The sequence below is a fragment of the Armigeres subalbatus genome, chromosome 2, assembly GCF_024139115.2.
Source record: "Armigeres subalbatus isolate Guangzhou_Male chromosome 2, GZ_Asu_2, whole genome shotgun sequence".
NCBI lineage: Eukaryota > Metazoa > Arthropoda > Insecta > Diptera > Culicidae > Armigeres > Armigeres subalbatus.
The window spans coordinates 109,101,818-109,128,914 of NC_085140.1; the positions used below are offsets into that span (position 1 = coordinate 109,101,818).

Consider the following 27,097-nt stretch of genomic DNA (forward strand, 5'->3'; position numbering starts at 1 on the left):
CTGAAAATGACCTACAATGAAAACTACTAGCGAGTGTGAGATCACTTGGAGCAAGGACTGTTCTGTCCCAATCAACCATGAGTTGTAACAACGAAGTGTGTAGAACTGCGGTTTACAGGATTCTCTTCCATGAAACCGAGAACCCATAATCGGTAAGTACAAGAAAGTGCTTCTTGTTTGAGATGTGTGTGTTGTGGGGGGATGTAATGCCAATAAGAAGAAGAAGAAGAAGTGTAGTGGGACAACGTCGAGAAGAACCTCGAGTGCAGCCGTGGGAGTCGAAGAGAACGCACCAGTCATTGCCATTAGGCACATCCTTTGAAGATGGCCTAATTTAGACTGAATTGTCCTCACTTCCCCCTTTTGCCACCACACAAGACATCCATAAGCCAAAATTGGTCGTACAATTGTTGTGTAAATCCATTTGATATATTTGGGTTTAGGACCCCAAGTTTTACCAAAGGTGCGTCGGCATTGGTCATACACGCCTTTTTGATTCTGAACTCAATGTTAGGAGTCCAGGAAAGCTTTGGATGCAAAATTAGACCCACATACTTTACTTGATCATTTACATTGATTTCAGAACCAAAAAGATGTAATGGACGAATACCATTACGGTTACGTTTTTCCGTGAAAAGAACAATAGATGTTTTATTCGGATTGACCGAAAGGCCATATTGGCGACACCAACTTTCAACTACCAGAAGAGCATTTTGCATCAGGTCGAATAAAGTAGTAATACACAAACCGACTATCAATATTAGATAGCCGTCAGCAAATCCATAGGTAGGAAAACCGCCATTATTGAGTAACCTCAATAGCGTATCTGCAACGAGATTCCACAAAAGTGGAGATAATACTCCCCCTTGAGGGCATCCGCAGACACTTAATTTCCTAATCGCTGCTTGACGTAATGTCGGTTTTTAAGCATCTGGTGAATCCATTTGGTAATTATATTAGGTAGCCCATGACAACGTGCGGCTTCCAATATTGTATCGAAAGGCACGTTGTCAAAAGCACCCTCAATATCTAAGAACGCACCCAAGCATGATTGCTTTTGAGCAAATGCTTTTTCGATGTCGTAGACAACCTTGTGTAGAAGAGTCAAGGTGGACTTTCCATATTGGTAAGCATGTTGATTAACATGAAGAGGCATGTTTGCCAAACAGTCATCACGAATGTGATGATCGATAATGCGTTCTAAGCATTTCAGAAGAAATGAGGTCAGACTGATGGGTCTAAAACTCTTTGCTTCTTCATACGAAGCACGTCCTCCTTTTGGGAGCCTCTTGAAAGGAAGGCTTCCGAGCCTCTTGAAAGGAGGCTTCCGAGCCTCTTGAAAGGAGGCTTCCGAGCTTCTTGAAAGAAGGCTCCTGAGACTCTTGAAAGAGGGCTTTTTAAAATGTTGGTCTAGATATGTGGCTTGATGTGATAATTGCTCCAACTTAAATTTAAGCGACATGTCAGCTTCATATAGAGTGCAGAACTCATGGCATACTAGTTTCACAGCAGCTTGAACAGGTTTGAGGGCCTAAATTAAAACCTCCCTCCCCCGTTCAATCGAATTGAATTGTTCGGTCTGATAGAAGCCAAGGGAAAAGCGATTCCCTACTTTTACATGACATCCTCCAGGTAAATTTAAAACTAAAAACAGGGGATATTTCTAGCTATGTAACAGTCTGAAGGGATACCATTGAAGGAAAAGGTTGAGAACCGCTGCTTTAGGCAAAAGATAAACTGATAAATTTGCTAACAAACATTTAACATCAACAACTACCAAACCTTGCTCGCACTACTAATGGGTACAGCATCGTTCACACCACGAAAATCGGATGACTGCGGAGGGCCGGGCACGTAGCCAGTATGTCGGAGAGTAATCCGGTGAAAATGGTTCTCGACAGCGATCTGACGGGCACAAGAAGGCGAGGTGCGCAGCGAGCAAGGTGGATCGATCTGATGGTAGACAATTTGCGGACCCTCCGCAGACTGCGTAGTTGGCTTGGCGACGTGCAGCCATGGACCGAGCTGAATGAAGAAGACTTTTATTCACTGTACAGGTTACGCCGGCCTTAGTCTGAGAAAATAAATGAATAAAGGGGACGTTGATAGGGCCAGAAGACGCTTTCAAATAACAAGGTCGGAAACGATGCGAATGGAGCGTAAAATTGTTTTTCGTGAAGCTAGAGCGGCTTTCAAACGGAGATTCGATTAGCAAAATCAACATGATAACAAACGCTAATGAAAGATCGAAAAATGAAAGTACGCAAGGAAGCGCAAGACTGAAATTACTTTAATAATTCAGCTAGGGCCATATGATCAACAGCAAATTGATAGGTCAGTTTTCTTTTGCCAAAGGTCCTAGATTGAAATTCTTTGAACGGCTCGGATAATGTTCTGATGAGAAGACAAAAGTAAGCTGGCTTATCACGCTGACTCTATCGATGGACATTGGACACTTTTCAAAGTCCATTGTTCAAACATGTATATTACCGTCTGTTAGAGGAACAGAGAAAATCGTTCCTTCATATGGTGGTACTACTTCTATCTTTTCATACTCGATTGCAGTTGGACTGTAAAGCCAACGAGGAAGAAGAAGAAGGTTGCATTCGACACGGAATAGTTTTTGGCGATTGTAAATCGGCCTCATCGGTCATTGCGCTCCGAAGTTATTAAAGAAATCATTCTTTTCTTCGCTTTTTCCCAAGGGCCAAAGGTTACCCGAAATTTCAAAACCGAAAAACATCATACTGCGATGCATTCAAATTAACGCAAATAGGTAAATGGGCAATTTTGACCTCTTTTATGTGTTTTCTCATTATATTTTATAATACACTAGAGGGGCACCATCACCGCTAAGTGGATTATTCTATTTCTTTTATATTGGATTTACATCTATAGCTCATGGTAATTCAACCACACTACCATTGAACTTTTTTCTGTTCCCATCTGAATCCTCAAACCTCTACAACCTTTTCGGTATTCAGTATCTTCTACCAGTAGCAGCAACCTCTCAATTGCAACGACTTCGTCTTTGCGGACCTGTTGATTTTGATTGATTACATTTACGATACGTACACCGCCGTGTCGTAACAGAAGTCAAACCCGAACTGAACAATCGGACGATGAGGGGTCGATGGTTAATGAACCGCCCAAACATCCATCATGCCGCCTTTCGCGTCGACGACGGCATGAACTCCACTCCGATTACGCGCTTCAGTGCATCCAAGTGTATGAGCGTTGCTTTGCCACAGAGGTGTTACCAACACGGGTCTTGGGCACTACTTGAACTTTCGGAATCGTTTGTTTGATCTGCTTAATAAATATCTCCTGGAAGCTATCACATACTTTTGGAATACTTGAAATCGAAAACCCTTAAATGCATGAAAATTACTTGTTAATTTTGAGATGTGTATTTGATGTATTTACTTAGAAAAGTTTGATAGTACCTCGGATTATTTATAGAATGCTTCTATGATGCTTAAAAAGCACTTCTAATAGGACTAATAGGAACTGAAAAAATTGACACATACAAAAACTTTGTACGTATTCCAACTTCTCTGTTTTAAATTTGTCCCAACATTCAAACAACGAATCTATTTTGACCCTTGTCCTAATGCCTGCTTACGTCATGCTTTGCTTGAGAATTTGCACGGCATTGTGGTTGTTTGAATGAATAGTCTCCCTGCTATCTGCGGTAGCAGTATCGCTCACCTACTAATTGCCACCTATCTGTATCCGTCCTACTGTTGCAGCTACTGTTTGATTATTTCAAATCTTCTTGGTTAAATTGTCGAAAACTTTCGGTGCTTTTACAATTTGTGCCAAAGTTACCCAGCACCCAACATTGGATTTTGATTTGAATTTAATCAACTCACGAAGTTTGCGTAACTGTGCCTCACAGTCAAAGAGCAGGCAGCAAGTGGTCGCTTCTAGCACGCTAGTTCGAATAGCTGCTCTCATCGCAATTTGGATCGGGGGAGTTGCGGCAAGGTATACAAGTGGCAAAACGTTGTGAGTTGGTGACATGTGAACGTGAGCATGCACGCCCGAAACAACTGTAGGAACGGAACAGTGCATATGCAATGCAATTAAAATGCATTTTGTCCGAACATTATCAATGACGGTGGTCTCTACTCGAAGCATCGTTCGGTGCAGTGTCAGTGCAAGTGCGGTCGATGCTATGTTGGTGCGCTCTTAGTCTCTGAGGCAAGTTTGATACACTACTGGTTTGATTTTGCGCCCACCTTTGCCGGTTGTAATCGGTGCCAATCAGTGTAGGTTAGTCAGTGCGGCGGCCAATATGATGGGAAGGATGTTGAACTGAGTGAATGGTGTACAGCAAATTAGGAGTGCAGTGATCAAGTGATACTGATTGGAAATTGCGGTGGCGTTGAAGTTGAAAGCGCACCCTCTGATTAATTTACTGGTTTTATTAAGATACTTCTACGTCTACATTAAAAAAAGTTTAGGTGTATGGAATATGTGTTGTGAATAATGGGCATTTTATGGATTGCGCAGCCCTTGGGAAACTTTCGAGAATTCTAAAAATAGTTATTCGAGCGGTGTGTAAAACAATAGTTTGAAATGTTATCAATATTGTGCTGCAAGAAAAAGTCAAAAGGTGAGAATTTGATTAGATGGTTTGTGCTTTTATTAGATTTATTTATTTAATTCTCAGACGAAGGCTGGAGTATACGGAGGGTCCGCAAATCGTCTTCCACCTTATTGATCAACCTAGCTCGCTGCGCACCTCGCCTTCTTGTTCCCGTCAGATCGTTGTCGAGAACCATTTTCACACGCAAAAAAAAACGTTCCCGAATTCGTGAACCAGCAAAAATACACCGTGATTTAATTCATGGATTCGGGAACACCAGTCACGTTTTCCAGAACGTTCCAGAAAACGTGACTGTATTCCCGAATCCGTGACAGTTGTTCCCGAAAAAATACACCGTGAACTCGTTAGTTCACGAATTCGTGAACGCTTTTTTTTGCGTGCACCGGGTTATTGTCTGACATTCTGCCAACGTGCCCGACCCACCGCAGTCTTCCGATTTTCACGTGTGAACTATGGATGGTTCTCTCAACAGCTGCTGCAATTCGTGGTTCATTCGCCTCCTCTATGTACCGTCTTCCATCTGCACCACGCCATATATATTACGCAACACTCTATTACGATTTCCTGCCATGATACGTCTCTGGTATCGTTATCGGAGGTCACTAGTGAGCCCAAGTACACGAATTCTTCAACCACCTCGATTTCGTCACCACTGATACAAACTTGTGGTGGATGGCTTACATTGTCGTCTCTTAAGCGTCTTCCTATCTTGTACTTCGTCTTCGACGTGTTGATGACTAGTCCAATCCATTTTGATTGAATTTTCCAAGCAAGCACAGTTTAAAGTCATTTCGATTCAAACGAACAGATAGATTTATTGAATGTTACATTTATTTGCATGCTCCAAATATGTGCATGAAAAAACATTTAAAATCCCAACATATTTTTATCTGTGTTGCCCGATCGATTGTAGCATATGCAGCTTGGAAGTCGATTAATAGATCATGTGTGGGCAAGGGCACGTTGTATTTGCGGCATTTCTGCAATATCTGACGTACGGCGAACACTTAGTCTGTGGTAAAACCTTCTCTCACTGCAGCGCTCTATCCAGTGCATCACCACCGTATTTAAGCAACTCTTCTGGTAGTTGGTCAACCCCAGGGGCTTTTCCAACCGGCCGGCCAATATCATCCTGGATTTCCTGGAGATCCGGAGCTGAAAAACGTATGTCTTGCGCGCGTGCTCTCAGGTTCGTCACCATCCCAAGCAGAACAAGGCATACGAATCTGATTGCATCAACTTGATTGTGACTGAATCTGGTCATATACATACGGTTCGGCACTTTATCTCACAGCTCCCATTTCCATCCCATCAAAAACATTGCGATGAAAAGGTATTTTATTGTTATTTATTTTTTTGATTTTTTTCAGCAGTATCAAAAAGAAGCGACAAGATTGGTGCTCTATTTCTCTGTTTTGCGATGAGATGAATATATGTTCAGTGAGATGGAAAACGCAACAGTTCCCCTATTAGATACTGTGATTTATGACTAACATGTGTGCTGCTCGGGATGCCGCCCTCATTTCCTGTCACATTGCCATTCAAGTGATCTTCGTAGTGCTGCTGCCACCTTTTGATAACCTCACGTAAACGGTTCAATAGAACTTTCGTGCATTATTAGTACGGTGCGGTACAAAGCCAGTTTAGATAGTATACTTTGTGATCTTTCAAAAATCTTTGAGTCGATTATATCGAAGCAGCTATATCACTACATACAACAGAATAATTTATTATGTCCCCTTTATTCAGGTTATCGGAAGACATGTATTATAGTAACTGCCCTCATTAAGTTAGAAAATGATATTCGAGAAGCATTAGATAACAAAATGATATCTGTTATGCATTCCTACCAGAGAACTTTGACAAAGACATATTTTTTACAAATTCCAAATTTGTGCGAAAGGAATATTTACAATGTAGGAATTTTCATATATCGGAATATTTTGAGTTAGTCTAAATTAATGACTTCATATATACCACAACCTAGCGGCCAAGTTCTAAACTAATCAATGCCTCATCCCAAAGCACACGCCTGCCTGCCTAATCTTTTTGAAAAGCTACAGCTCAAAATGGGTAAAATTTTCAGAAAAAGCAAAATAAGCGTAAAAAATCACAAAAATCAAAACATTTTCACGAAAACCCCTCCCCACAAGGTACCCACCCACCTATGACCAATCTTAGTTAACATCCTGAAGATGATTAAATTATCTCTCAAAAATGCCTAAAAAGTTCAAAATTTTCTAAATAATAAGTAAGTTATAACGATTTCAACTTGGGACAATATGACCCCAGAGCACAGACAAAGTAATTTTTTTGATAAAAGCACACTGTAGCTCTTATATTCAAGAGTTTTCGAGCGAAAGATCTTGGCGAGTTTTACCAAACTACCAAAAATGAGGAAAATCGGCTGAGAACTCAAAAAATGGCAGCCTTTCAAAATGGCATGGGGTCATGTTGACCCCAGAGCACAGACAAAAGGTTAATAATCTTGGAATAATTATGGATTGTAACTTAAACTGGGTAGCTCAAACCAATTATGTATGAAGCAGAATATATAGCATTCTTCATTCTCTTGCTGTGCTGAGACATTGCACGCCACAACACATTAGAGGTCAACTGACTAGGTCGCTCATAGTTCCTTTATTCGACTATGGTGATGTCCTCTTTGGACTTCAGACTTTGGACCTAAAAAAAACAGAACAAATTTAGTCAAGCTTTCAACGAAGTCACTAGATATGCTTTCGATCTTAGGAAATACGATCATATATCTGGCTACAGGAACAAGATGCTCGGATGTAGTTATGCCAACCATCGCAAATTGATAATATGCTTCAAACTCATGAAATTCTGCAAAGTCCCCCAATTTACTTGCGTGATTTTTTTCACTTATGCACGATCCGCTCGCACTTGTTTATTAACTGTTCTTAGAAGACTAGAAAGCTATTCTCACTATACAGGCTTCGGAGTTTCTTCAATTCAAGACCAATAACGATGCCAGCCACGTCCTCACAATCAATTAGGATAAGGGGAGGAAAATTAGTTCGACACTCATTGCTACAAGGGACCGAGGAATCCTCTGCATCTCCAAAAGCGCACTGGAAAGGAATAGTATGTAAGTATGTAATAGTATGGGAAAGAAATGTATTGGAAATCGCCTTGGTAAGCGACTAATTATTTAATTTGAACGATTTCACTGAACGATTCATGATGATACAAAAACGGAAACGCGTTTCTTCCGGATGAATTCCCGGAGGAACTTCCGGAGAAATTCCCGGAGAAACTTCCGGAGGAATTCCCGGAGGAACTTCCGGAGGAATTCCTGGAGGAACTTCCGGAGGAATTCCTGGAGGAACTTCCGGAGGAATTCCTGGAGGAACTTCCGGAGGAATTCCTGGAGGAACTTCCGGAGGAATTCCTGGAGGAACTTCCGGAGGTCCCCTCCACCAAACCCTCTTCAGTCGCCGGATGCGCGCAGCCCATGCGGTAGCGTATTGGGGAACGCGTCTTACCGTCACGGTTGTCTGATGGCGACTGACACCTTGTTCTTCTCGGAGGCATTCCTCCAACGGACCTGGTTTAATGGCAACTGAACAATGCAACGAACATTGGATGCACGACATGGACAAACGGACACAATGGACTCACGATGAGATGGACTGGCAACGACAACAATAATGGTAATGGAAATCTAAAAATAGATTCTGTGTGGATTCTGTTCAGCAGAATACCACAGTAGATCTCGGCACAGTAGCGGTTAAGTAACACAGAGTGCCTAACAAATAAAGAAAGGAATAAAAAAAAAAAAAAAAACTTCCGGAGGAATTCCCGGAGGAATTACCGGAGAAACTTCCGGAGGAATTCCCGGAGGAACTTCCGGAGGAATTCCCGGAGGAACTTCCGGAGGAACTTCCGGAGGAATTCCCGGAGGAACTTCCGGAGGAATTCCCGGAGGAACTTCCGGAGGAATTCCCGGAGGAACTTCCGGAGGAATTCCCGGAGGAACTTCCGGAGGAATTCCCGGAGGAACTTCCGGAGGAATTCCCGGAGGAACTTCCGGAGGAATTCGGAGGAACTTCCGGAGGAATTCCCGGAGGAACTTCCGGAGGAACTCGGAGGAACTTCCGGAGGAATTCGGAGGAACTTCGGAGGAATTCCCGGAGGAACTTCCGGAGGAACTTCCGGAGGAATTCCCGAAGGAACTTTTGGAGGAATTCCCGAAGGAACTTTCGGAGGAATTCCCGGAGGAACTTCCGGAGGAATTCCCGAAGGAACTTTTGGAGGAATTCCCGAAGGAACTTTTGGAGGAATTCCCGGAGGAACTTCCGGAGGAATTCCCGGAGGAACTTCCGGAGGAATTCCCGGAGGAACTTCCGGAGGAATTCCCGGAGGAACTTCCGGAGGAATTCCTGGGAACTTCGGAGGAATTCCTGGGAACTTCCGGAGGAATTCCTGGGAACTTCCGAGGAATTCGGGGAACTTCCGGAGGAATTCCCTGGGAACTTCCGGAGGAATTCTGGGTAACTTCCGGAGGAATTCCTGGGAACTTCCGGAGGAATTCCTGGGGAACTTCCGGAGGAATTCGGAGGAACTTCCGGAGGAATTCCTGGAGGAACTTCCGGAAGAATTCCTGGAGGAACTACGGGAGGAATTCTCCGAGGAACTTCCGGAGGAATTCCCGGAGGAACTTCCGGAGGAATTCCCGGAGGAACTTCCGGAGGAATTCCCGGAGGAACTTCCGGAGGAATTCCCGGAGGAACTTCCGGAGGAATTCCCGGAGGAACTTCCGGAGGAATTCCCGGAGGAACTTCCGGAGGAATTCCCGGAGGAACTTGAGGAATTCCCGGAGGAACTTCCGGAGGAATTCCTGGAGGAACTTCCGGAGGAATTCCTGGAGGAACTTCCGGAGGAATTCCCGGAGGAACTTCCGGAGGAACTTCCGGAGGAACTTCCGGAGGAATTCCTGGAGGAACTTCCGGAGGAATTCCTGGAGGAACTTCCGGAGGAATTCCCGGAGGAATTCCCGGAGGAACTTCCGGAGGAATTCCCGGAGGAACTTCCGGAGGAATTCCCGGAGGAACTTCCGGAGGAATTCCCGGAGGAACTTCCGGAGGAATTCCCGGAGGAACTTCCGGAGGAATTCCCGGAGGAACTTCCGGAGGAATTTCCGGAGGAACTTCCGGAGGAATTCCCGGAGGAACTTCCGGAGGAATTCCCGGAGGAACTTCCGGAGGAATTCCCGGAGGAACTTCCGGAGGAATTCCCGGAGGAACTTCCGGAGGAACTTCCGGAGGAATTCCCGGAGGAACTTCCGGAGGAATTTCCGGAGGAACTTCCGGAGGAATTTCCGGAGGAACTTCCGGAGGAATTTCCGGAGGAACTTCCGGAGGAATTTCCGGAGGAACTTCCGGAGGAATTCCCGGAGGAACTTCCGGAGGAATATCTGGAGGAACTTCCGGAGGAACTCTCGGAGGAACTTCCGGAGGACCTCCCGGCGGAACTTCCGGAGGAATTCCCGGAGGAACTTCCGGAGGAATTCCCGGAGGAACTTCCGGAGGAATTCCCGGAGGAACTTCCGGAGGAATTCGGAGGAACTTCCGGAGGAATTCGGAGGAACTTCCGGAGGAATTCCCGGAGGAACTTCCGGAGGAATTCCCGGAGGAACTTCCGGAGGAATTCGGAGGAACTTCCGGAGGAATTCCCGGAGGAACTTCCGGAGGAATTCCCGGAGGAACTTCCGGAGGAATTCCCGGAGGAACTTCCGGAGGAATTTCTGGAGGAACTTCCGGAGGAATTTCTGGAGGAACTTCCGGAGGAATTTCTGGAGGAACTTCCGGAGGAATTCCCGGAGGAACTTCCGGAGGAATTCCCGGAGGAACTTCCGGAGGAATTCCCGGAGGAACTTCCGGAGGAATTCCCGGAGGAACTTCCGGAGGAATTCCCGGAGGAACTTCCGGAGGAATTCCCGGAGGAACTTCCGGAGGAATTCGGGGAGGAACTTGCGGAGGAATTCCTGGAGGAACTTCCGGAGGAATTCCCGGAGGAACTTCCGGAGGAATTCCCGGAGGAACTTCCGGAGGAATTCCCGGAGGAACTTCCGGAGGAATTCCCGGAGGAACTTTCGGAGGAATTCCCGGAGGAACTTCCGGAGGAATTCCCGGCGGAACTTCCAGAGGAATTCCCTGGGGAACTTCCGGAGTAATTCCCGGAGGAACTTCCGGAGGAATTCCCGGAGGAACTTCCGGAGGAAGTCCCGGAGGAACTTCCGGAGGAATTCCCGGAGGAACTTCCGGAGGAATTCCCGGAGGAATCCCCGGAGGAACTTCTGAAGGAATTCCTGGAGAAACTTCCGAAGGAATTTCTGGAGGAACTTCCGAAGGAATTCCTGGAGGAACTTCCGAAGGAATTCCTGGAGGAACGTCCGAAGGAATTCCTGGAGGAACTTCCGGAGGAATTCCTGGAGGAACTTACTTGTTTTGTCTTCTTTGTCTTATCGATCTTATTTGTCTTATTTGTCTTATTTATCTTATTTGTCTTATTTGTCTTATGTGTCTTATTTGTCTCATTTGTCTCATTTGTCTTATTTGTCTTATTTGCCTTATTTGTCTCATTTGTTTTATTTGTCTTGATTGTCTTATTTGTCTTATTTGCTTTATTTGTCAGCACCACTGTTATTACTCAAATCTTTTTTTTTTGTCTTTATTTAGGAGACTTTCAGCCCGAGGCTGGCGCATCTCCGATTACTCAAATCCTTTTCGAAGCTTGTGTGGAAACCTTGTACAGAAATCCTCTCACGATTTTTTTTAATGTTGTTCTAGAAACGGCTCATGTTTTCATTTTGCAAAACCAGCTGGAGTTTGTTTATTTTGATCTTCTCATTGCGTGATTGATCGGCGTTGCTGCTGTTCTCTCGCCGAACCACTGTATGAGTGATAAATTTCTTCCCCATTGTTGCCAATTCCTTTTGTTCTCCGTTTACGGCAAATTCTGAACCAATTGTAAACTGCATAATGATGAAATAATTTTGGCGACACTGACAGCGTCGTTCTGGCGGGCTGAATTGGGCAATTTTCTATCTCAGAGAGTGATACCACGTGCTTTTTTAACGGAAAACCCTTCCCTCAGACCTTCAGGGACCTTCCACCGAAAATGTCACATATCTCGTAGTATATAAGTCATAGGTACGGGCAAAGGGCAAAGGACCTTGAAATACCATCCACTACAACTTTCCTGAAGACACTAGACTCATACCTGGTTTCGATGGTTAAGCAAACATTTTATCTCACCTTTAGGTGGATTAATCATTTTACAGATTTTCTCAAAAAAAGGCCCTTTTCATATTTAACGTCTTCTCCAAACAAACTACAGCGAAAAAATCAACAGAAACGATGTTAAAAAAAGCGCACGAAATCGGCAAAAAGCAACACCACAGACAATAACACTCAAACATTTCCATCGTTCACTGATTTACTGGTCGATTCAAATAATCATTAGTTGGCCAATCGATCACTCGTGGCGCGCGCATCGGCTTTGCTCAAGTTTGACGTTTGCTCACTACCGCCATCTGGTTTGTGATTTGCCCAACTAACTAAAATCAACAGATGTCGTTAGTGTTTCAACGACGATAAATTTGATGAGTGAATGTTCAATGTGTTATGTCTGTTTGTCTGTGGCAAAACTGTGCGGTGGGGGGCGCGTATCCGAATCAGTTTTTTTTTCAACTTGTATACAAGTGCGATAGTTTTGTTTTCATGGCTTGTTATGATTCGAAGAGGTTTTTGCCTCTCTTTTATCGTTGTTCGTTATCTATTGAGAGCGATTTCTGCAAACCCTGATCCCTGGTTCTATTTGATACGTCAATTGTTGAGGTAATTACTCCCGTATTTCAAATCAATCTAATGCGATCGTATTGGGTTTACTCACAACTCGCCCTAATATTGCATTCTTTTATTTTCAATTGCCTCGTTGAATTTACCAAAATTTGATTCTAATCAAATCAATTATTAAAAAAAATTCAAAAATGAGAAAATTTCAAAAATAATTCCAGAAATTCCAGAAATTCGAAAATTATTTCAGGAACTTCTTCGAATACCATCCCTCTTCTCTAGTGATTTCCTCTACGAAGTCTTCCTACAATTCTATGACAAAAGTTCAAGAATTTCCTCAGAGTTTTCCGAACGAACTCTTAGAGGAATTTCCGAAGGAACTCCTGAAAATATTTTCGACATTCTTAAACTAACCCAAAAAAAATTAAACACTCAGATAATAATAAATACTAGTGCTGTCCAATCAGTTACCCGTCTTTTTTTTGTCATCAAACGGGCATGAGAGGGATAGTAATAACTTCGAGCTACTTCGAGCTGGGCTGCGAAATGGTGAGTTGACATCCGGGAAGGGGCGCCTAACATAGCTCTGGTCCTCACAAGTTCCAATACTCACGCTTCCACGGGTCTTCCGATGACAATTGACCGCCAGCTAAGGGTTGCGTACTTAGCTGGTAGTGCAGCCTGGGCACTGTTGTCCTTCTGACATCAGCTAGAGTGAGAGGGTGCGTACTGTGGGGTCTGCCTAGGATGTGGTGGGGTTCGACAGTGGGCTCTGTTGAACTTCTATAAAAGCTGCATGTGTCCCCAAGCAGGCCCTATCAAAGCGACCGTGTGCCGCTCAAAGCGCACTAGCCTAGTCCTGGTGTTGGGTGGACTTTAAACAAATTTGATCTGACTGATCGAGCGTCTGTCCACCAAGGAGGTGCGGCTCCAACAGCGTCTGTTCTGGCATCCAGCGGCTGAGTATGAAATGCTATTCCCCGGAAGCTATACCTAAGATGGCAGCCCCATCCCGGTGGATAGGGAACCTTGGGCCAACAACCTACTGTTCCCGAAACATCAATTTGTTCGAGAATCCGATAATGAAAGAATACGGACTGATTTTACGGCGACGACTCTTAGCGCGAAACAACGGACACGAATAGGAACATGGAACGTTTTAACCCTAGCCCAGCAGGGTAAATTGGCACAACTTGCCAATGAGGCACGCCGCATGAAGCTTGAGATCCTGGGACTGAGTGAAGTACGTTGGCCAAACTTTGACGAACACAGAACGTCGTCGGGACAAGTTCTGCTATACTCTGGTTTACGAGGTGAACACGCTCCCGACATCGCGGAGTTAGCTTCCTACTAAGCGCTCAGGCACACTCTGCGCTTATGAAGTGGGAACCTATAAGTGAAAGGATAATCGTTGCCAGATCTAGAACACGGGTCCGAAACGTTACTATAATCCAATGTTATGCGCCAACCGATGCTGCTGATCTGCAAGACAAAGAGAACTTCTACAGTCAACTCAATGCCGTCGTAGATAGAATTCCGTGATATCAAGATCTGTTTGGGCGACTTCAATGCGAAGATCGGATCCGATAACTCGAACCATGAGCGCATTATGGGACGCCATGGTCTCGGAGAAATGAGCGAAAACGGAGAGCTGTTCGCAGAATTTTGTGGTAATAACGACATGGTGATCGAGGGATCGCTCTTCCCTCATCGACCGGTTCACAAGGTCACGTGAGTCGGCCTGTGACGGCTTTACAGAAAATCAAATCGACCACATCTGCATCAGCCGAAAATGGAAACGGAGCCTTCTTGATGTACGGAATAAACGTAGTGCCGATATCGCGTCTGATCATCACCTCCTCATCGGCGAAATACGCCTGCGCATTGCGCGGATTCGTCGGCAGGAGGAAAGAGTTGGACGATGATTCAACACACGCCGACTGGAAGATGCCACGGTGAAACGGTCCTTCGTTGAAGAACTGGAGACGCGTGCTGCAGATATTCCGGAAGGTGGCAGCGTGGAAGACCAATGGACCGCCATCAAGAATGCCTTCATCGCCACCAGCGAGAACAATCTGGGCGAACTACGCACCCAGAGAAAAAAAATGGATCACCGATGAGACCTGGAGGAAGATAGAGGAGCGAAGAGAAGCCAAAGCCGCGATAGAGCGATCGAAAACCAGAGGAGCCAAAGTCTTAGCCCGTCAACGATACGCGGCTCTTGAGAAGGAAGTAAAACGCTCATGTCGACGGGACAAGCGAGCGTGGGCAGACTCTCTGGCCGACGAAGGAGAGAGAGCCGCCGCAACCGGGGACATTCGCCTCCTCTACGATATCTCACGACGCTTAAGCGGGCGAAGATGAATGCAACGATGCCTGTGAAAGACGCGAATGATCAGTTATTGACCGACCCAACTGACCAGCTGAAACGCTGGTTCGAGCACTTCGAACAACCTCTTCAAGTGCCCACCAGGCCATCACCACCTCGGCATGATCTGCCTAGGATCCGACGTATAACACGTGTCAATACCGAAGCTCCATCACTGCTAGAGATTCAAACAGCCATCCAAAGCATGAAATCGAATAAAGCCCCAGGGGTCGACCGCATATCAGCCGAGATGCTCAAAGCTGACCCCATGACATCCGCTCAACTACTGCATCGTTTATTTCGTAATATCTGGGACACCGCAACTTTCCCGGTCGACTGGATGCAAGGTATCTTAGTGAAGGTGCCCAAAAAGGGTGACCTGACTGTATGCGATAACTGGCGAGGCATTATGTTGCTGTGTACCGTTCTCAAAGTTCTGTGCAAAATTATCCTAGCCCGGATTCAGGAGAAGATCGATGCGACTCTCCGGCGGCAGCAAGCCGGATTCCGTGCCGGAAGATCCTGTGTAGACCATATTGTCACGCTCCGTATCATTTTGGAGCAGGTCAACGAGTTCCAAGAGTCCCTTTACTTGGTATTCATTGACTACGAAAAGCTGACCGTCTCAATCACGAGAATATGTGGGGCGCCCTGAGACGCAAGGGGTTCCTGAGAAAATCATCGGCCTCATCGAAGCACAGTACGAGGCCTTTTCGTGTAGAGTGCTGCACAATGGGTCCTGTCCGACCCTATCCGGGTCGTAGCTGGTGTGAGGCAAGGATGTATTCTATCACTGTTACTGTTCCTCATCGTAATCGATGAGATTCTGGTAGATGCGATTGACCGTGAACCAAACCGCGGGCTGTTATGGCAGCCTATAACCATGGAGCACCTAAACGACTTCGAATTGGCGGATGACGTTGCACTCCTCGCGCAACGGCGCTCTGATATGCAGAGTAAGCTCAACGACCTTGCCGATCGCTCCTCCTCGGCAGGTTTAGTCATCAACGTCAACAAAACCAAATCGTTGGATGTAAACACGGTGACTCCTTCCAGTTTCACAGTAGCCGGGCAACCAGTGGAGAATGTTGAAAGCTTCCAATATCTTGGTAGCCAAATGGCGTCAGACGGCGGTACCAAGATCGACTTAGGCGCACGGATCAAGAAAGCAAGGGCTGCCTTTGCGAGTTTAAGAAATATCTGGAAAAACAGGCAGATAAGTGAACGCACCAAAATACGAATTTTCAACTCTAACGTGAAATCTGTGCTGTTATACGCTAGCGAAACATGGTGTGTATCAGTGGAGAACACTCAACGGCTGCAGGTGTTCATTAACAGATGCCTGCGGTATATAATTCGGGCCTGGTGGCCTCACAACTGGATCTCAAACAACGAGCTCCATCGTCGTTGTCACCAGAGGCCGATAACAACAGAAATTCGAGATCGGAAGTGGGGCTGGGTCGGCCACACTCTACGTAGGGGCGGAAACGAAATCTGTAAGCAAGCATTAGACTGGAACCCAGCGGGACATCGCAGCAGAGGCAGACCCAGAGGCTCATGGCGGCGAAGCCTCAATAAAGAAATAAAAGAAGTCGACCGAAATCTAACCTGGCAACAGGTTAAAGCGATAGCCGGGCATCGCTCAGGATGGAAATCTTTCAAGTCGGCCCTTTGCACCACCGGAGGTGTACAGGATCCATAAGTAAGACTTCGAGCTGCTCTTTGGACAGCATAACTCAGTCTCAATCCCACTCGGCTTGCATGTGCCTAAACAATCCGCAGGGAAGAGTTTGTTCGGTAAACAAATTGCGTGTGTTGGACTACGTGCCTAGTGTTGGGAATTTGGGTTCATTAATCCAGCTGCGGAGGACGACGGACGGAGATCCATCGGCTACCTTACACCTCGGGAAAATTTTCCTTCGGATTTTAGTTCCCTTCTTCTTCTTCTTCTTTTCTTTTGGAACATTGCCGCCTGGCAGCTTAGTGCTCATTAAGCACATCCACAGTTGTTAACTGCGAGGTTTCTAAGCCAAGTTACCATTTCTGCATTCGTATATTATGAGGCTAACACGGTGATACTTTTATGTCCAGGGACGTCTAGACAACGTCTAGTAGCCGCGCATCTTATCGCTAGGCTAAGGAGGGATTTTGGTCCCCGTGTATTTTAAATGGGGTCGGGATTTTGATTTTTCGTGCTCAAATTCCAAAATCATCGCATATGTAAAAATACATGGGGAAAAAATCCGCGGACCAAATTCCCGAGGTGTGATTCTACCTCAACGGGAAAAGCAGGGGTGGCATTGTGTATCCCGAATCGAATCACTCGATTCGTACGTTTTTGCATTCGTTTCGAAAAAAATGCGGCATTATGTATTTCGTTCGACTTCATTCAGTCGCAGTACAAGATTTCGAATGGTGCTGTACTAGCTCAATCGAGTATGTTCTGTCGAACGAAATGTAAACAGAGAGAATAAGAGATAGCTGTCTCCGTGTTTAGTGTGCCGCCCGCTGGAGAGACAACCTTCAGCGCATGGCGAATGTGAGTAAACAGAGAGAAAAAGAGTAATTTCATCTGTGTAGCATGTTTCCTGGGGTGGCATTGTGCATCTCGATTCGAACGTAATTCTATCGAGTCGAACATGTTTGGCATTACGGGTTTCGATTCGATCTCGAAAACGACTCATCGTTCGAGTATGCTCGAGGAGGTACAAGAATAACGAGATGTTTTGGCATTATGGATGCTAGATAGCACACTGAAAAACGACTCAAGTCGAATGAAAAACACTCGTCACCTTTTTAGCTTTCGAATGTTGTTCGAGAGTCATTTCTTGCTGAAAGTTTTTAATTATAATTTGTTATTATTTCTCTACGAGAAGAGAATAAATGTTTTATTATTGTTTCTTGAGGAAAACAATGTCATAAGTATACCTACTTTTACAGTTCCCTGACAATATGCAATTTCCAATTATCCCGAAATCCGCGTAAAAACGACTTCAACTAAAATCGGTTTTTCGAAGTTTTCACGTATTTCTTGACGATTTCGATAAACCGCGTGAAAAATCCATGAGGAAAATCTGCGTAAAAACGTATTTATTCCACAATCTACGTAAAAATAAATGAGTTAAATAAAAAAAAGCGCATGAGATGACTCAAGTGCATTTAACTAAAACACATTGAAACATCAAAGTAATTTATTATCGAATCCTTCTTTAGCTTTAAATTATTTAGCTCAAAATTGGATCTATGGCATAAATTCGAATAAACATAAAACTTATAATTTGTGTCGTAACAATATCTCAATTTACAAAACATGTCGTATCGGCATAATGTTTTAATCGGTTGCAACTGCTCAATAAATAATATTGCTTTTTAAAGTCATCGAGAACAATTTGCTTGTTTATAAATTAACTGTCAATTCATGCCATGAAGGATGCCTATCCAACAGGCAACATACTACACGCAGATGAAATTACTCTTATTCTCTCTGTTTACTCACATTCGCCATGCGCTGAAGGTTGTCTCTCCTGCAGGCGGCATACTAAACACGGAGACAGCTATCTCTTATTCTCTTTGTTTACATTCCGTTTGACAGAACATACTCGATTGAACTAGTACAACACCATTCGAAATCTTGTACTGCGACTGAATGAAGTCGAACGAAATACATAATGCCGCAATTTTTTCGAAACGAATCGAAAAACTTACGAATCAAGTGATTCGATTCGAGATGCGCAATGTCACCCCTGGAAAGGCATCCTTCAGGGCATGAATTGGCGTTAATTTATAAACAAGCAAATTGTCCTCAATGACTATAAAAAGGAATATGATTTATTGAGCAGTTGCAACCGATTAAAACATTATGCCGATACTATATGTTTTGTAAATTGAGATATTGTTACGACACAAATTATAAGTTTTATGTTTATTCGAGTTTATGCCACAGATCCAATTTTGAGCTAAATAATTTAAGCTAAAGAAGGATTTGATAATAAATTGATGTTTCCATGTGTTTTAGTTAAATGCACTTGGGTTATCTCTTGCGCGTTTTTTTTATTTAACTCAACTATTTTTACGTAGATTTTGAAATCAGTGGCGTAGCCACGGGGGTGGTTTTGGACATAACGAGTCCCCCCCTCCAGAGATAAAATTTTTAGAAGAATTTTTTTTTGAAAAAGAATGTCCAGAGACCCCCCCTCCCCAGACCAATTTTCTGGCTACGCCACTGTTTGGAATATACACGTTTTTACGCAAATTTCCCCCATCGATTTTTCACGCGGTTTATCGAAATCGTCAAGAAATACGTGAAAACCGCAAAAAAAATTAGTTGTAGTCGTTTTTACGCGGATTTCGGGATAATTAGAGATTGCATATTGTCTGGAAACCATAAAAGTAGGTATACTAATGGCATTCTTTCCTTCAAGATACAATGATGAAATATTTATTCTCTTCCCGTAGAGAAATAAAAAGAAATATAATTAAAAACTTTCAGCAAGAAATGACTCTCGAACAACATTCGAAAGCTATAAAGGTGACGAGTGTTTTTCATTCGACTTGAGTCGTTTTCCAGTGTGCTATCGAGTATCCATAATGCCAAAACATCTCGTTATTCTTGTACCTCTTCGAACATACTCGAACGATAAGTCGTTTTCGAGATCGAATCGAAAGCCGTAATGCCAGACATGTTCGACTCGATAGAATTACGTTCGAATCGAGATGCGCAATGCCACCCCAGCTGTCTAGCATACTGGGTTCGAACCATATCGAAAGAAGTGGTTACCTCCAATACATTTTTGAACGAAATTTTTCACATGTTGTGCATATTTGCCATCATCAATGACAGTGCTCGAATCTTTCAGGGAACAAGGTAGTGATTAGAATCAATATTCGGACCTCTAAATGTCCAAACATCTACACCCAAAAAATATAAAATCTTGGCATATACAATTCTGTAAGGTTTTAATACAAAATGTTCGAGCATATACTAGCCAAAAGATCGACGCTTTATATTATTAAATATATGTAGTGTTAGGATCAAATAAATGTAGTTACGCGTAAATGAATTGGTGTTTATAAAGCCAATGTTGATGTGTTGATGATGGACAACATTTATTAAAGTGTAAAGATGTGCTGAGTTGTGGAGCAAATTCCGTAAGGAAAACGACCGGAAACCCACCTAAAATAAAAGCCAAGTCCAACCGATTTGTGTCCACCTGGGCCCTCAAGGATTGCTTTTGGAAAGCCAACCAAAAATATACAGTCCACATCGGTGCTAGAGAACCAGCTCCCAAGCTCAAGGAATGTAAGCTGTTCATACAGATACTAAAGTATCTAAAGTGAAATAATACAAAATTGTACGATTTCAAGACAATGGTTGTATTAAAATCCTCTGAAATTGCAGGGTAAAGATGGTATTTTGGACATCTGAATATATTTTGGGCTTTTGGCTATATTTTCTTCAATTTATTATATAAATATGGTAAGAAACGTGATTATGAAAAAGACTTAACAGACACATGGTTCCTAAATATTTAAAGAACGCTAAGCAGAAAAACACGCAAAATACAGCCAAAACTCCAAAATACATCATTTTATATGCCAAAATTCTATCTACATATCTGGTTATTTATCTCACCATCAGGGTGTTTCCAGATGTGTTTTCGGATATTCTTTCGTGCAAAGTAGCTGTTACTGATGGTCATCCCTCTGTTGTTGTTGTTGTACGCTGTTGTTATCGGTAGCTTATTGAAAGCTTTCCCTGTCAACTATGGAACAAAAGTTCTTGCTATCTAACCTGCCATTAGCGATTCCGAAAACGATTTTCATGTGCTTTGAGCACTCTGCAGGCTTTGTCAAAACAATTATAAAACGTGCCCGTTGAGTCGTCGAATTAGGTAGGTACTCGTTAGCCGGTGCATAGATGTTGACCAGACCAGAATCCTCAACACACAGATTCGTTCGTTGAACGGTTTCCACCTGTTAACTTGCTTCATCTGCTTGCCCATCACTGTGAAATCGACTCCAGAGTAATTCTCGCTGAAACCGGGCCACTATTTGCACGAGGTTCTTAAAAATGCCTAAATTTATATTCTTTCGAAAGCTTTCGGTGAGTATACTAAGGACCCGAGTTAAATTCTTCAAAAAGATGAACCCCTCGTTAGTTATACACGAAATCATTTTAATGGACCCCTCGATTTTTGTCAATTCTTGACTCACCAAAAGTATCATAACTCCAACATTTCTCAACCGATTGTAAAGATCAGCATATCGTTGGAAAGAGGAAGGGTGTATATAGTGTAAATAGAAGCAGCCATATTTAATTTGGCCGCCATCTTGGATTTCTTTTTGAAAAATAATTTTCCGCCAGGTTTGCAACCACCGATTTCGAATATTAATACATCGATGGAAGGCTTAGCTTATATTGTGCATTGTGTCAAAAAATCTCAGGTGTATGTTTTTTCTATCAAAAGTTATGTACGATTTACCAAATTATTTTTTGAAGGCCCATCTGACCAAAGAACATTATTTTTTTGGTTAATTTGATACTAGGACGTCAGTTCCTTGATTTCATACACTATTCTAAGCCAAATATGTTTCAAAAATGAAAAGCATATCTACTACAGTATTTTATTTGAAGGGCTCAAAAGTTTGGAGCATAACGGAGCCGTTTTCAAGTTATTGTATTAAATAATTCAAGAATTTTGGTATTGGTAAATAGTACATAACTTTTGATAGAAAAAACATACACCTGAGATTTTTTGACACAATGAAAATATAGAGAATTGGAAGCCCCTTTCGTTCATTCGATAATTAAGGAAACAATGAGTAGTAAAGATTTACATAGGGACCATAGGGTTAGCGGACATATCGTGTTACATAATAGGGAGCAGTTTTCTGCAACAATGAAAAAACAGCTTATAAGTATATGTATATTAGGGTGGCTCAAATTAGTATGGGAAAAACTTTGTTCAATTTTTTCGATGTCGCCGTTTTGAGAGTTTCCTATTCGATGTTTCTGGACAAGTTTCAATGGTCAACGTTTGGGCGGTGTAAATTGTTGGAAGTTTATAGTCGATATCAAAAACAGTACGTAGCAAACTACACAACTTACGATGAAGAATATACTCATTCAGATCTTGAGAGAATTGACAGATATTATCTCGAGTTTGCCCAGTTAGTTAAGCATTTCTCTGCAGGGTTGGAGCAAATTTCGTTTCTTTTATCTTTGAAAAGAAAAAATTCACCCCTACAACACTCAGTAAAATGCTAATATCTTTGCGTATAAACTCAATCTTCTCGCGTTTTCACATAACATTCTGTATTATTTTACAAGAACTGAATGAGTACCATGTTCTTGATCGTAAATTGTGCCTTCAACTGCAAATCACTGTTTTGGATGTTTCGCATACATTTTTCATATAAACTACCAACGAGTTTAGCTCGCCCAAACGTTGACCGATTTGGCTGAAATTTTGTCCGAGCATCAGGGCATCAAATAGTCGAATAAGAGGGCGGCCCAACAAAAAATTGAAAAAGTGTTTTTGAGCCACCCTAATGTATATACTACCTAACAAGCGTTGCTTTATTGCAATCAATTAATACTTTCCAATATGGAATAAATCGATTCATTAGTACGCATAAAATCGAACGAGTCGACGCGTTCCACCTGATTCGATGCAGGTATCCGAGAGTTATTTGTAGAAGGTAATCGAGCGCGAACCGTAAATGACCCCCAATAGCAGTCGTGCCTCGCCCATAGATGGTGCCCTGGTTCAATGTGTAATGTGTCACACTCAATTTGATAAAACATTACATTTAGCGTTTCGTGCCAACCATAAACACCACCGCCGCCGCCGCCAAATCCGGAGCGGATAACATTTCAATTATCGTTCAGCTTCGATCCGATGCCAACCGAATCGAGAACGGTCCAGCAATGGCTGACGGATAATGAAGAACCAGTTCTAATTTTTCTGTCACCTGGTGTTTTGATTTGTGCGTTTCCGTGCGCGAACATCATGCCGGCCACATCAGTCATCTTGCCACCCCGTTGCCCGTAGCGAGAACGGCGAGAACGATTTATGGAATCCGATTCTCGCAAGGTCGATGGTCATCGCGTGACTTAATCGGAGCATATGTGAGGTGATTGATTCTCTCGCATTTAGTTTGCATTAATTGGCATTAATATGGCGTCACTTGTGTGCGGTGCCAACGAAATTGGTTTCATAAAGCATATTTTACTAATGAGGTCGTAGGGAAGACTGGAAGTTAGTAATGTAGATTTTTTTTTCTTCCGAAACAAACAATTATAATGGAATCCTTTTGTTGGCCATATTACGATTCTATGATTAGCCGTTTCGGAACTGTTACTCTAGAACGTTTGCAATAAATGGGATTGAGATCGAACCCAAAACTAAAACGATCTACATACGTATTTCCTACAATGGCAGTCAATAGGTATCCTATAAAAAGATAATTTTATCACAAACATACCTTAACGATGATTTGATTAGTTGAATTTTGCCTTTAATTTCTCAAAGGTTGAAGCACTCTTTTATAGTGGGATCGTTTTTATTTTCAAAAACTCATCAAAATTTAATGACTTCACTTCTCTATTGTTTAGTCTATCTGTTTTCCATATTACATAATTAACACTATAGATTCCAAAACGAATAGAACAAAATAAAATAAAAATGCAAATCGGGCGAATCTTTCGCCAGTTTACGATTTAACTTCTAACTCGTTTCTGTTTATATGGTTGATTATTTATTCATTACTGGTGTAATATTGCAAAGTGAGGTTTACGTCATTTTGCTGATATTAGTGCCAACAGGTAGTTTTCATCAACCTTTTTAAAGAAAAAAAGCAAAAAATGGTGTACGTTATATTATTTGATATTTGACGCATTTGTAATGCCATTAATTCCTGTTTAAAGTTGCGTCTTAACTAATTAAGCAAAACAAGCATTAAGTTTCTCCCCTTCAGCAAATAATTTGAAACTACGGATGAGATTTTTCAATGATGATGAGTGATGGCTTTCGATAGTATGTTTACAAAATTACATTTAGTTTGATTTGCTTTCCAACTCAATAATGTTGGAAAACGCGGAACCCTTCTTTCCCATTCAATCATCATCATCGGATAGGTAAAAGGCGAGTGTAGGTGGGCAGCAATCAATTAGCACGCGTGCTAACTTGTTATTTCGCGTGAAACAGCTTTCATCCCCCATCGGGCGCATGTGCGTTGGCAGAAATTGTGTATTTATGGCTAAAATTCAAGGTGAATGGATTGGATTGGTGGAAAAATATGCATTACGCCAGTAAACGAATTACTGTATCTCCCTCCTCAGTCGTCCAGAATGGAATCGAGTGAACTGAAACATATCGCTCAATTGAAAATTCAATTACGAGACTGAATTATAGATTCGAAATAAGTGACGCAGTAAAAACGATTCCGGAAACTGGATTTTTACTGTCGCACGATTCCTATGAAGTAACCTATTATTTGCGTTTAATATAACATGTAATTCTGAAAAATAAACCTATTTGTAGAATTTTGATTCAAAGTTTCATTAGCTATGGATTGGTGCACAAACAGCTCTAACCAGGTTTCTCCACTTTTTTTTCTTCTATTTGTTGCAGAGCCCCTAGTGAATCGGTACGCCTCCCGCAGGAAATCTGTGTTCGCGGAGACGTACGACCCGGAGAACGATGACGATGACGATGGAGCCCGGGCGATATTTCCCAAAACGGACGAACAGCGTTCACGGTTGTGCGATTCAGTCAAAAACATTCTTCTGTTCCGGTCGCTGGATAAGGAACAGGTACATGACTTTATAGACATAACTTCTTATTGTTTTCATTGACATCAAATCCCAAACATTGGAACGCTGCAGGCTGCACTAAGCTGATAATTTCCTCAATTAAACCCTACGAATTATCTAAGATAAGTTACCTTCGAAATACTCATATATCATGAGGATAGCACAATTACTTTTATGGCCAAGAAATTCGAGAATAGCTACACCCAACCAGCTGTTGGTAGATTTTAATACAGTTCTGCAGTTCATACAGAAACTGTATAAAATTTTAACAAATACAACTTCGGACGATTTTTATCCAATTGTATTGAAGTCTCACAATTTTGTATTTTTTTAAATACAGCATCTGTATAAAAAATGAGAGGTTTTTATACAGATGCTTGTATTAAAACCTTGCAGAATTGTATATACCACGGTTTTACAATATACAATACACCCGATTCTGCTTTTACACGGATTTTTTTTACACGGCCGTGTAAAAAAATCCAATGCAAAATTTTTGCAAAGTTGCTCCACTTTGCATTAGAAACTTTTTCATAAAACTTTTTTTACACGAATTTTCAAATTATGAACTGAAAACTTTTTTTACACGGAACGCATCCCCCGTATAAAAAAAGAATTGGGTGTAATTGGAAGATTTATTGAATATTTTAACATTCAGAATAATGTAATTTACAGCTGTGGGTCAATCGCTAAGCTACAGAAATCTCCTTATTAATCTATACAGTCAATTTTTTTCGACGTCATAACGTGCAACATCATCCAGGAGAATGTTCGATTTCATGCATCGGTCAACTAAGAAATCGTCAATTGTTATGTATCCGTGGCCACCGCACCCATTACGTTCAAATAATCCATTAGATTTATGCAGCAAAAAGAAAGTTGTTTTTTTGTCAACTTCAATGTTAGCAAAATCATTTTTGATAAATAGGATTAAATCAAACAATCAGTCTGTGCAGTTTTGAAATTAAAGACGGTGTCCAATAATTAAATACGGGAAATCGTTTCCGATTGATTCCTTTTGAAAATTGGCCAGATCGGACGATGGGATCCAAAGTTATGGTCAAAATACGATTTACATACAGAAAACACACTAAGAAAATCTAACTCAATTATGTTATCTTATGTTATATCCGCATCACGATCGAATAACATGTTATTCAGCCGTAATCTGAACAAGGCATTGAACGAGAAAGGAACAAACACCGCTAGGCGGGCTTATCTAGGTTTTTACGTTAGACCCAAAGGAACTGATTATCAAATCAGAATCAAAATTGGGGACCGTCGCGAAAACATGTAAGATTTTGAACGTTAATAGCGCCTTTGTTTTTCGATGGATTTTGGAGATTTTAAAATATCGGAAAAGACGGCTTTGGCAGGTTTTGTTCTATTATTGGCAATTTTATGAAATTTGGCCAAAATATTCTTTGATATGCAAAGAATATTTAGGCCAAATTTGAGCATAATCAGTCATAAAAAAAAACCCTGATAATAATAGAACAAAACCTGCCAAAGCCGTCATTCCCCCTATATCGACTTGGAAACTCTCCAGCAATTTACCAATTTCAATGAAACTTTCTATTATTTACGATAAACTATTGAAAGTTTCAATTCTTGTTATACCCAGTAAAAACTTCAGAACACACCAATCCCGTTCATGCATTTCCAACACGAACATCAGAATTGTAAAAAAAAGTCAGCTTAGCTTAGCTCTGGAAATCGCCTTGGTAAGCGACTAATTATTTCTTTTGAACGACGCCATATTCATGATGATACAGAAATGGAAAAGCAACGCGTGACTAACGTATTTTCCCGAAGACTGATTCAATATATTAACTACTTCGCGACGACTAAAACACGCACTGTACTTGCTAGCTCGATGGCTGTTGCGAACTATTGAAGATCGCGCTTGTTTCGACCAGGGGGAGAAGGCGGAGCAATGAAGCCCTACCCCGACATGTGCAACATCTGGATTTGGTTCTAAAATGTAAACAACAGTGACCTTTCCGTCCCCAACGTCTGTTTTTAAGGGCTTTCAAAAATCTAAACTGCTGTAAAAATCGCATTTCTTGACCGATTCTTTCGCAACTAGTTGCATTCCATCCGGATTGATCCCAATTTTTTATGTATACTAGTTTCGAGGCAATCCACAGTACGGTTCCAGAATTCGTTCCAGATTCCGTTGGGGTTAGTTGTTCCCGGAATAAGTGGCCATTTACAATTTTAAGTCAAAACAGATATTTTTGGGGTTCCTGGCCCACTCGGACTCAATCTGGCCACATCGGTCACAATCCGGGGACCTACGGAAAGGCCATTTTCTAAACTGATTCAAAATAGGTGGTGCGACACCTCAAACTTCATGATTTTACAAAGCAATGATGGGAATGATATTTTTAGGGTTCCTGACCCACTCGGATACAATCCGGCCACATCGGTCACAATCCGGGGACCAACGGAATGGCCATTTTCTAAATTGA

The 27,097-nt window shown here is 42.3% G+C and overlaps 1 protein-coding gene across 7 annotated transcripts in view; it reads left to right on the forward strand.

The window, feature by feature from the left end:
• LOC134210650 (cAMP-dependent protein kinase type II regulatory subunit) overlaps positions 1 to 27,097 on the forward strand; it is a 377,643-nt gene that overhangs the window by 316,241 nt on the left and 34,305 nt on the right. For 6 of the 7 annotated variants that reach the window (XM_062686814.1, XM_062686815.1, XM_062686816.1 and 3 more), the window contains one exon: positions 24,442 to 24,623. In XM_062686814.1, the coding sequence (XP_062542798.1) occupies positions 24,442 to 24,623 (182 nt within the window). Of the gene's footprint in view, positions 1 to 4,240; positions 4,622 to 24,441; positions 24,624 to 27,097 lie in introns of those variants that run through there. The other variant, XM_062686821.1, reaches the window with a different exon arrangement.